The following is a 12,983-nucleotide window of genomic DNA, read 5'->3' on the forward strand; positions in this document are numbered from 1 at the left end:
TGTTTGAGTGGGTGTCGAACTTTATTGCATTTTCCCGAGAGCCACGTATAAATCACGTATTCGTTGCGCGAATCCTCAGTAATCAGGCAGTAGATTCTCATCGTCTTGCAGCGAATGTAATTTGCGTGGCGATCGCACATCACATAATAAATATTTCAGTTTGTCAGACCATTCAGATACAACTTTGATAGCTTAACAAACAACATAGCGATACAAACGGGACTGTGGAATAAAAGACAATACAAAAACTACATCTTCTTTTTTACTATGATATGAGCTGCACGTGTTCATAATATTATTTAAGTATTGTTAAATATTACTTACGACACTCTTTTTTATTTAATTAGAACAGCCAACAGAAGTAATAATATTTATAATATATTACATAATAAAACATTTAATATAATAATTAAAAAAATAAAGTTAAATGCACTTCTAACCTTAAACTTCACTGCGATATTTCGTGATTTCTCTCTGAAAAAGGTAGGCCTTTCGTATTTGAAAGATAAGTGAACTGGTGTATTCTTCATTTTTTTTCATAGGCACAAGGTACATAACATTTGGGATAAAATGGTTGACTGAACGTAAATAATAAGTTATGGATTATATGCATTTCCTTAGCAGTCAATTTACAAGGAAGTTACTTGTTTGCTGTTCTTCTTTAAAATAAATATAAATATATTGCCGTTATATTAATACATACGTTAATAAAAAATTGATGAATTATTAAAAAAATAACCTCAAAAATCGTCATCTTCGGTTGGGCTTAATACAATTCTAATCAAAAAGTAACCACAACAGATGATTGTATTTATAGCTGTCAATTAGAAACAATACCGACGTGGCGTAAACCATAAGATGCACCTTTTGCACTGAATAGGTTCGTGGATACGTATAACACATTTTTTCATCCGACACATGCGGGTTTCCATATAATGTTTTCCTTCAACGTCTAGAGTTCTACATGAATTATAAACACACATTAAGCACATGATTAAATGGCAAGAAATTCAGTTAAGCTCGAACTCGGAATCTACGGTTAAGATTCAGTGTTTTAATTCTGGGCTTCTCGACTTATTAAACATATGATAATTTATTTTTATTTTAAATAACGAATACATAAGGAAATATTTAAATCTTTTGTTATTTTTACTCATTCTCAGACAATATATCAATATGTTATTGATAATTTCCATTGATGTAGCTGACTGATCACTATAGAAACATTTCATAGTCTTATTGCTTCCATTAAGGATAATAATAAATTATACCGTAACAAAAGAGCCCATTTGGTACTACTGAAAGTCACACAACATAGGACAGAACAAAAGAATCAAGTAATGATCAGTTATATTTGTGATAAATTATACCCATTAGCATTATAATTATTATTCCAGCAAAGGAAAGAAAAAAATGAAATACCACATAAAACAGCATAAATTTGTCATATTGTAAAGTCAAATCGAAATAAAGAATTATTTTCAGTTAAGGAGTAATTGCTTGTATAAACGCAAATGCGATCATTAAAAAGTGAGTGAAGTACGCGCTTTCAGTTCGTTATTTGCGTTAAATGGACCCATTTGGAAATTAACTGCACGATTGCTCCCAAATAATGGACCGGTGTAGAGTGATATATGAAACTATGAGCCGGCAAGCGCTCAGCAAACGAAGGGGAATTTGTAAAGGATCTTATAACGCATTTGTAGGCAATTTATGCTTAGCGCCATCTAGCGCCGAGTAGTAGAACTACCGTTGAACATTCATTTAGTTGAAAAACAAAAATATTACTAGATGGCGCTATTACTATTACTAGTTTCACATTATTTTTTTTTTTTAAATCAAAGCTTTTGTAGTACTTTGTGAAATATATAAGTCAATTAAATAATTAATAATAGACATAGAAAGTATTTTATACTATCATAGAATAAATAAATTATTATATTAGAAGTACATGTTTATACATTTCTTATCTACTCGAACATAGATGGCGTTGACTAAACATGTGTAATAAATAGATGTCGCTACTTATTTTAAATTCTGAGCTATTTTTGTACAGGCTTTTATATGGATACTAATTTCGTATATAACATCTACCATTCAGTCTCAGAATGTCATTAATTAACGGTATTCCTTAACTAATCACTCGCTAAATAGCCTTTATATAACGGATAAATAAATCGTCCCTTATATGTATAAAATATTAATATAATAGTAATTAATAACTTCTAAGCACTTACCTTTATTTGTTCAGTTGCCTTTTTCGCGACTACAGGATCAAGTATTTTGATTTCTAAATCCGAAGTAGATTTCTTGGCTGATTCACTAAAAACTGCAGCGTTCACATAATACCTAGGCACTTTTTCACTTGTCTCGCCGGGAGAATTAGGAGATAAAATACCACTGTCCGTATCACTTACATTAACTGATTTCCGTGTTACTAGAGCCTTTTCACCACTAGGAGATTTTAAGGGAATCCTTGATTTTTCACCAGTTTTAGAAGGTACTCGTGATTGTTTGGATGTCTCGTCCGGCTTAAAGCCAGTGTTCGGATCGAATATGACATAATTGTCCTTGTCGCATCTTACTTTATTATTGACGGTAACTGTGTACTTTTTATTGGGACTTAAATTTAAAAATGGGTCCTCATTATCAATTGGACTTTCCGGAATTATTGATTGAATTTTTGGAGTAATCTTCTGTATTGATTTTCCATCGATAGTACGTCTAACAACTGTATCGTTGCCGAATTTTAATCGAACATACTCGTTCGATATTGTTCTTCTAACTGGGGACGACAACAACGGCGATGGTTTAACTTCTTGTGAAGTAGTCTTATTGTGGAAAAACTTTGGCTTGTCCATTGCTTTTACTGGAGAAAATGGTAACTTTAATTTAGAAGATTTTTTCTTTGGATTTGCACATAGCTCTACATCACTTTCTCGAACAGTGCTCTTATATATAGGAAGAACACTCGATTTATCATTTAATCTATTTACATTTGTAGCTTTGGTATTTTTAACAATATCTAAAGACTTATTTAGCTTCTTGATAGGCAAGGGAGTTTTTACTTTCTTCTCTTTTGTCCTTTGTATAGTTTCTACCGAATGTAAAAAATGTCTATCTAATAAACTGTCTTGTGGCTTTATAAAAGTTCTACTACGATCACATTTAGATAAGTCATTCTGAGCAAATAATTCTTCACCGATGGGATTTTCCAAAATACTATCAATAATTATATCTACATCACTTGATTCGGAATTGCTTTGAGAAGATCTATTTTCATTAATAATACATGATATTCTTTCTTCTACTTCCAGAAGGGAATCAGACTTGTCAGTTTCATCGAGGCTCCTCGAAGTGCCACTTCCAGAATCTGATGGCGTTTGAACTTCAAAAATTCCCTCATCTTTTAAAAGGTGTTTCTTTGAAGAATTTTCCGGACAAGAAGATCTTCTCCGTTTGACCGTTCCTGTTGCGGCTGAAGGAGAATCCCAATCCAAGTGTTGAATAACACACGGACCATTTTTTTTAGAACGCCTCGGGCTAGTCATTATAAGCAACTTACATTGTTGTATCACTAGATATCAGTTTTAATTATTATCTGTGGTTCTGTTATAATGTTGGAACAGCGAACAGTATAAGCGAGTTGTTGATTGGAAAGAGATAGCGGTTTAACTACACCGTGGTCATTAGTGGATCGAACACGAACACGCCGCCGGACTCGATTGTTATCTAATTACGAACTTGACGTAAACGCCACATGGGACATACACGCCTCTACGTGTTTGTTATTCTGTTAGGTGTTAACTTTTTTAAAAAGAAAGGATTGCAACAAAAGCTAACAAAAAATGAAGAAAGCCTATTGATGTTAATTGATTCATGTGCATATATTGTACTTTTCGAAAAAAATAATTTTAAAATGAAAAAAGCGGTTTCAGTTCAAATCAAAATTTGTCGTGAATTTACCATCACACTACATATATAGAACTGTTATACGCTAACGGTGCTTCCAATTATCCGATGATATAAACAAACTCTAAATTAAAAAAATATCACTGGCATTATTAATATGACAGGAGTAGCTATCCTTTTTAACACCACACAGGAAAAAGAAATACTTTAATTATATTATCTAGTTTAGAATTTATGTATATTATATATTATGTATGTTACTGGTGGTAGGGCTTTGTGCAAGCTCGTCTGGGTAGGTACCACCCACTCATCAGATATTCTACCGCAAAACAGCAATACTTAATATTGTTGTGTTCCGGTTTGAAGGGTGAGTGAGCCAGTGTAATTACAGGCACAAGGGACATAAAATCTTATTTCCCAAGGTTGGTGGCGCATTGGTGATGTAAGCAATGGTTAACATTTCTTACAATGCTAATGTCTAAGGGCGTTTGGTGACCACTTACCATCAGGTGGCCCATATGCTCGTCCGCCTTCCAATTCTATAAAAAAAAAAAAATGTAAGCGTCATAGAAAGACTTTATTTTTTTTTTCTATTACAGTTTTGTTCATGTATTGATATTCGAGTAATGTTTTGAATTTCTATTCAAAATACATAAACATAAATTTTAAGACTGCGCCAAGACCGGAATGTTGTTTTGTATTGTAGTATTTTGCATGTATTGGGCTCAAATACCGAACTAAGCATTACTTTGCATTGGAATTTTAGGGATACATAAAAACATTGAATAATTTTCACATACATTGCAATTCGATATTAAAAATAAATATAGCTGAAGATATATTTATTCCAATTCTAAGTTGTATGTGTATTTTATTTTTAATTTATATTAATGTGTTTGCATGTTTACAAATCGTATGCAATTTGACCTTATGTTTAACCTACTGGAGTAGAGTAGTGAAATTAGGTCCATAAGATTAGACGAGGCCCAACTTTGAAACATTTAAAAACAGTTACTTTAAATTTATTTGATTTATATTATTAAGCTTAATCTAATCTACTGGTGGTAGAGCTTTGTGCAAGCTCGTCTGGGTAGGTACCACCCACTCATCAGATATTCTACCGCAAATCAGCAGTTCTTGGTATTGTTGTGTTCCAGTTTGAAGGGTGAGTGAGCCAGGGACAAGGGACATAACATCTTAGTTCCCAACGTTGGTGGCGCATTGGTGATGTAAGCGATAGTTAACATTTCTTACAATGCCAATGTCTATGAGCGTTGGTGACCACTTACCATCAGGTGGACCATATGCTTATCCGCCTTCCTAATCTATAAAAAAATTAAATTATATCGCACACTTTATTATAATAAATATCTCGAATTTTCAGAATTAAAATAATATTTTATCCTTTTTTTATGTTACTTTATACATCTTGAGCGAAAACATTTAACAAGCATACATTTTCTCTCGCTTGTGATTAATAGGAGAAAACTAATAAACAGAGAGAGCGTGGTTCAGACGAAGTTACTAAGAGATTTTGACAAATTAGTCCCGAGTGTCCCCGCAAGGTAACCTAATTACCCGAAAAGTACGAGCAATAAATAACTTCACCGACTGAGGGCGACTTAACTTGCATATCACTTGGATAAAGGATACACGTATAAAACATTTTATTCTATTTTATTATTAATGTTTATAATAATTATTTGATGCTGGCTTAAGAGACTTACACAATAAAGAAGATAAAAGCGAAGAGTTTGTTTTTTTAGAATGCATATTTTTAAAATCATTTTATATGAGGTGTTCACTTATATAATAAAATCAATTAATTCTTTTTTGAGTACGTGATGGGCGAAAAATGCTTATCAACCCTCCTTTACCCTTTAAATCGCATGTAAAGAAAATAATAATTCAATTTAATTATCTACCTAACTTGATTGTCTAAATAGAATAACTACTAAGTTTCTTGTCGATTCTTCTCGGTAGAATCTACATTCAGACCTGGTTCTTGCTTTAAATTTAATTTAATTTTGTAAAATGACGATTCAAAAGTGCTCGCAAGTGCTAATTTTAATAAAATATTTTTTAATTTTATTTGATTATCTGTCCCAAATTTACGTTCACTTCAAATTAATAATATGTGTACGTGTGTGTGTAAAATAAAACACTCCATATGTGACGCATGGACGTAGTTCTTTTCAATTTTTTTATGAGAAAATTAATAAACTTTCTTGAACAATTACTATATTAGAAATGAACTTAAATGAACTGAAATTCAATTAAAATGTGCAAAAACTCTCTATTAACTATAATCACGTTATAAGCGATAAAGTAGTTAACATGAAATTACAGCATTCATGCGGTTCTTTTTTTCCGTTTCTTTTTAGCTGTTCTTATAAAGATGAATTGATCAAAATGACTGTGAATACAACAACAATTGAATAAGAACTAAGCTCTATTAACTTTCTTCTCTTTCGAGTATCGCGGGATAAATTCTTTGGCGTCATTTTTAATATTTTTTACCACAAAATATATATTATTTAGTTTCCATTTATATCTACACATTTTTTTATCAGTTTCGCCTATATCACTTTCCGGTCCAATATATGGAATGTATGGATTGATTCCACCTTTGTACAAAATTTCAGATCGCCAATAAAATATTTATGTATCAATAAAACATCGAAATAAATCAAAACAAAAATAAATCGTTAGATAATAGCATTATTTCAATACAAATTTAACTATTTAAACGGTTAATAAAATATATTTAAGATAGACTAAATTAAATTAAATTCAGACTTGAACAGTGCAGTATTTTAAATTCAATTTTCTTGCTAACTGTACATCTCGAGGGTGAACTTTACGATTGAACTGCGTTCAGTTCCTTGAGTCATTAACTAAGGGATTCATGCCGTCTGCATATAGAATAGAGTTCTACCTCAGGTATTAATAAAAGGGTACTCCTATAAGATGAACTCTTATAAAATAACTGTTCCACACTCTCTATAAATTCATTCAAGACTGTTAAGTCGCGTAGTGCCTTATAATATATTATTTTGTGACAAGAATATATAGTTTTTATTTTATATCACCTAGCTATACTTAGTAAGTTTGGGTTTAATCTTACAAATAAAATTTACACCAATTACGCTTTACTTATTGAACTGAAATTTTGCACACTTACATACACTACACTATTATTTAATTCTTATTATTTATTTTGATGTTATCTTTTTTGAATCGTTTTATTATTCGGAAAAAAAAATCTTATGTAATAATATAACAGGGTTGATTAAGCTAACTTATTATATGTTTATACGCTTGACCGTCTAGATAAGGTTTCTCGTCAGTTCTTCTACCGCTTAATAGAAATTGTTTGTTTTTATATATTACGGTTTAAAGAAAGTAGTTATAAGCCTAAGTTAAATAACATCTTATGTCGTGCTTCGATGTAAGGAGATAGAGTAGATTATAGACACAATATTTAATCAGATATATTACTGAATAAATTAGTATGAAACATTCATTATTATTAATATTGAAGTTTACAATTACTCTGTTTGCGCAAGGCATAATAATGATACTTATCTTAATTTATAACTTCAAATTTTCTATGCGCTATATATATATCCTATCTAATCTTGGGTTTTGGTAAGCAAAAACAGGCTTTGCAAGCTACTTGCCTTTCTCCTTCTTAAGTGATTTAAAGGCGCCCTGCGACCCATTCGCAGTACACCCTTAAATGTACAGCCTTCGAGGACGTTTCATATTTTATGTAACGCATTTAATTTTATGTTTAAAAATATTATACTTCGGTTTGTAATATATAAAACGCTTACGGAAATAAAATTGTTCCCGAGTATTTTACGTATTATCGAACTTCAACCCAGTTCATATGAAACGTACCTCGTGTAGATGCAGTACTGGTTGCAAAATTATACTTCTATCTCTTTCTCTAATTATAAGTAGGAGAGAGATAGGAACTTAAGAAGGCTGAATTTGAAACGACGATATCCTTCTAAATAGGTCAGGAAGGCGAAGTTTACGTCGCAATTTGGCATTAGGGAAACCGAAGGGCAATAAAATCTACGGTTTAGAGGCTGAATTAGAAAATTATTCAGGACCAAAGTTATTTGAAGTCGGGGAGTTTTATAATAAAGTAGATTTAGTATAAAATAAATTGATTCGCATTTTGTGTGCTTGAGTTAAGTGTAAAGTAACGGTGTAACGGTGTAGCATAGCAATTAAAATAATAATAATAAATTTTAACCGGCCTCACTGATTTATATTCCTATTTAAACTATTTTTCTTTAGGCAAACGGGAGGCAAGTGACTATCAACTCCCATTGACTGCAACAAGGCTTGCAGGTGCGCTGGGGCCTTTAAAGAATGAGTAGCCTCTTTTTTTGAAGTTTTCCAAGTCATATCGGATTTAAAAAATCACTAGCGAAGCTGGTTCCACAGAGACTATACGCTATTAATATATCAAATAATACTTCATATCATATAAAAAACAAAAGTCAATCTTTCAGCTAAGTTGTTTCTGTGAATAGACGTTGAACTAAAGGACCAATTTGGACAAACGACTTAATTTTTCGAATTTAAGTTGACTACTATTGTCTATTTTATATCTACCTACTCATAGAAAAAGGAATGTGTTGGATTAAATTTAATGTTTTTTAAAAGGAGTAAAAGCTTTAGGAAGTGTAAAAACGCAGCAGGAGTAAGACGTTATTTCCTTTCGTGGTTAATTGTTAATTATATTTAATTAAAGCAGAACTAAAAATTTCATAATTTATAAAAATAGCAAATTAAATGCACACATATAACAAAGATATAGGTATTATTTTATGTAAAACGGTGGATATTGTTTGCATAGTACTTTATGTTTAAGGTAAAAAATAATTGGTATTGTATAAGTGTTTAAGTAAAATTATATGAAATGTCACGAACGTTAAAACCGAGGCGGCACGCATTTTATAAAGTCATAATTTTCTATATAGCTTTCAATCCCGTAAAATACAAAGAACTAAAAAACGGGTTAAAACTAGAAGAAAAACCTTATACCTTGCTAATATAATAATAATTACTTATCATTATTACTTATTTTTATATATTATGTATGTTTGTGTATTTATGTATAGTGTATTTATTTATTAAAAAAAGGACAATTATTCAACACCTCCTTACCGCTTTATTAATCTCATGTCCTTTACCCACAGTGGCCTGGAAGAGATCGCTCTCTTAGCGATAAGACCGTATTTTATATATTAATAGTTTTTTTGTTTGTGTTTATAACTATATATTTCTATAACTTATGGAGTACAAATTTTGGTGTACAATAAAGCATATTCTATTCTTATAAATATATGTCATATAATTATTTATATCCATCGTTTACAATTAAACGAGATTATATGGTGACTTTGATGGCGTTGGTATAATGATAACATACAAACAAACACTATAATACATCAATATATTTAAACTAATATAACGAACGAAATACAAACGAACGCCCTTTTCGTGGTCAATAAAAGGAAATAATACAAGCCAATAGCAAAAGTACACATAGGGTGGTATTGTGCGGCATTTTAGCATGGTATTAACACAGCAATATTTTGTCGGAAAGAAATATTTGCATCGGTTAACAGGGGCGCCACCCCACCCCACTGCATTCCAACACAGCGTGCACTTGTCTTTGTAGAATACAAAATTGAAAATATGCCTCGGTGCTGGAACACATTAAAGAAACTTGGTTTTCTAAATGTAATTGTTTTTCTTTTAGTTAAAGAAGGCAAATGGACCAAATGATTGTTCTCTTCGCCCACAAAAACTGAAAACTAATTCCATCGTTGATAGGACCTTTGAACATAACACTTGCTTACCTGTTATTAATCATAAATACGAGCCAGTTGGCGTGGTTGGTAGATACTTGCCTTTCACGCCGAAGGTTGTGGGTTCGATTCCCACCCAGGACAGACATTTGTGTACATGAACATGTCTGTTTGTCTTAAGTCTGGGTGTAATTATCTATATAAGTAGGTATTTACAAAAGAAAAGTAGTATATGGAGCAAATCAGTTGTCTGTTTCCCATAGTACAAGCTCCGCTTAATTTGGAATGCAGATGGCCGTGTGTAAATAATGTCCCAGGATATTATAAAAAAGAAAAATTATAAATCTACTATCGGTCTGAAAGACTGCTTTTAAAAGTAGGCTTAAGGAAACCTAGCGTATTATCCTTACTAATATTATAAATGCGAAAATGTGTTTGCTTGTTTGCTACGCTTTCACGTCATAACTACTCAACTAATCCTCATGAAATTTTATGTAAACGTTTTCAGGGGTACAGAAAAGGACATAGGGTTTCTTATACCTCCCCTCTTCCCTTCACAGGCGGGTAAAGCCGCGGGAGGACACTAGTGATAATATAAATGTATAATATAACTCCAAGTATATACTAAAAATAACATTTCCATTTAAGATTTCTAAACTGAAAACGTCAAACCCAAATTGACAATGACAGCGTTCTTCATTTTTTTTAATTGAAATTCAAAATTCGAAATAAATGCGAAAACTGTTTTTAAAATTACCTTTAGAAATCATACGCGAAGGTTTTATATTTGATTACATTATTACGAAGTATTCACACACGTTACTATTTATACATCCTTAACCATACTCATCATCACTTAACCCGCGTAATAAGTTGTTTCTCGCTTGCAACAATACTATCGGACATCTACCCTATGCAACAGAAATGCATGTAGGGGAATTTTCGATTAAATATTTAGATGAGATTTTTCGTGATCCATTTATCATGCTCTAATTGTGAGAGGGTTGACGTTTTCATTCTGATGATTCTAGAAGCGAAGACTTGCTAATCCTTTGATATGATAATGTAATAAGAAGACGGCGAGTTAGGCGAGCATACCCTTGGATTTGAATTAAGATATATTGTTTTTACGAACGCAAAAAGGTCAGCCATGAGTACATCTGTATAATATATTGTTCTATATTTATTTACATTATACAAAAAAAATAAAAATAACATTATTTTCTTCATTCTTAACCAAATAGCCGGGTTTTGAACTTTATTGAACATTTTATAGAAGGCTTCGCGAATTGAAATATTATAAGAATTTTAAATGATATCAGTAAATTAATGTTTGTTTTTATATGGTATGCGTTCTATGCCATTCAAACTTTGTACAGTTGTTGTTGACACTTACATGACGCTGTCTGCTTTCTGCTATAGAAAGTACTGCAGTGAAGGTTGACTTAAATATTTAAAAAAAACTAAAGTGAATAGTATGATGTTTATCGTTCCTAGATTTGGTATCATTTTATTGCATACAAGCTCGTGTCCGTGAATTCGTCCGCGTGTAAGTCGGTTTTATTACTCACCTTATGTCTTTAAATGACGATAACTTCACTATCATCCGATTTCAATGAAACAAAACCTAAATGGCCAACTGAGCTTAATCTACATGCAAACATCGCAAGAAAATCCTTTAGTAGTCTTAGAGATTAGCTTGTACGCACAAACAATGTTTTATCACCCACACCAATTTTTTGATAAATTCAATGTTTCTACTGCTTTATTATGTGTATGTACATGGATTAAAATTCCTAATTAAGAAATGTAATCTCTGCATATATGATTGTTGAATAAACGAAGAATAATGTTCATGAGTATATTATTTTACATGCCCCGGAGTTGAAGGTTACATATCGTATATGTATGAGTTGTATCGAATGATATTTTAGTAAGCAAGGTAATTATTAGTTTTATTTACGATATAATTATTAATAATTTATTGTATATGGTAACTAATTATAATAACCCGCAATTAACTTGTTACTTATTTTCCAAAATATTTTATTGATGAATAAACCTTAAAATAACAAAATCAAAAGAGCAAAAGAACGAGGCGTCGAAATCAAATTTGCTGCAAACCACCCCATAATTATTTTTTCTCCCCGCCCCGTTTGTTCCATTACAAGGGATTGTACTCCAATACCGGAAAAATATCTTTAGCCAATAACGCTGTGAAAAATAGAGTAATGTTTTTAGCATTTCAAATATCCAAATCCAAATATAATTTGCACCCCATACACAATAACTGACAGCGACAAGCTCATTAAATATTTGCTTTAAACTGGGAATCAACTTCGCGATCATTAAATACTAAGCCCTATGAGAAATATATGCCAATATAATATAATGAATTGTAAATACAAACTTTATTGATATATGACATAGTGTATAATGATTAAGGTATGGAAACGGTGATAGAGATCTGTGCATATGTACCTGGGTGGGTACCTTGTATTGATGTGTTCTGGTTTGAATGGTGAGTGAGTCAGTGTAATTTCAAACATAAATATTATTATTTAGTAACTTCAGATTCAGTTAGAGAAACTTAATTGTAGTAAGAATACGTACCTAATTATTCTAAAAAAATGATATCTTGAAAGTCTGATATTATTTAAGTTAGAAGTAAATACATAAAAAAAATATTTAAATTACTTGTTGAATTTTATATTTTACGAAAAGTTCATGTATAAGGGATATCGTAAAAATGTTTTTTATAAGTATTACGTGTCCTTATTTTATTGCGTCTCGCCTAACAATATTTTGTACTTAGGTAAAGCCACATCACGTGACCTGAACAGTAATATAAGGATTTACTTTGACGCGTTTTGTTTTTACGTTACAGTCAAGCCACGGAATGACGTAATAGAAAATCTAATTTTTATTTATATAAAATCAATAGTATCTCGTCCTCATCATGGGTTGGTTAAAAGGTATTGTTTTTTCTACTTATTAATATAATTAAAATGATTTTTGGCTTTTTTTTCAATTTCGTACGGTTAAAATTCATAAAAAAGCACATTTCCCATTTCCTTAGTTTAAAATTGAAATTATTAAAAAAATAGTTCCTATCGAATGCTTACAAAATGAATTTCAACTTTCTGAAATTAGTGGTGTGGTTTGTGCTTTGTTAGACACTCAGTACAAACGATTTTAAAACTAAAGTTGGAAACAAAATAACCACGGTTACAG

At 31.3% G+C, this 12,983-nt stretch overlaps 1 protein-coding gene across 1 annotated transcript in view; it reads right to left on the reverse strand.

Annotated features, from left to right (window-relative positions):
• The window catches only part of LOC126778988 (protein sickie), a 225,298-nt gene extending 221,747 nt beyond the window's left edge, over nt 1-3,551 (reverse strand). Inside the window, exon 1 of the mRNA XM_050502739.1 lies at nt 2,238-3,551. Within this exon, the coding sequence (XP_050358696.1) occupies nt 2,238-3,551 (1,314 nt within the window). The remainder of the gene's footprint in view (nt 1-2,237) is intronic.
• Between the last annotated feature and the right edge of the window lie 9,432 nt (nt 3,552-12,983).

Source organism: Nymphalis io, chromosome 2 (genome assembly GCF_905147045.1).
Source record: "Nymphalis io chromosome 2, ilAglIoxx1.1, whole genome shotgun sequence".
NCBI lineage: Eukaryota > Metazoa > Arthropoda > Insecta > Lepidoptera > Nymphalidae > Nymphalis > Nymphalis io.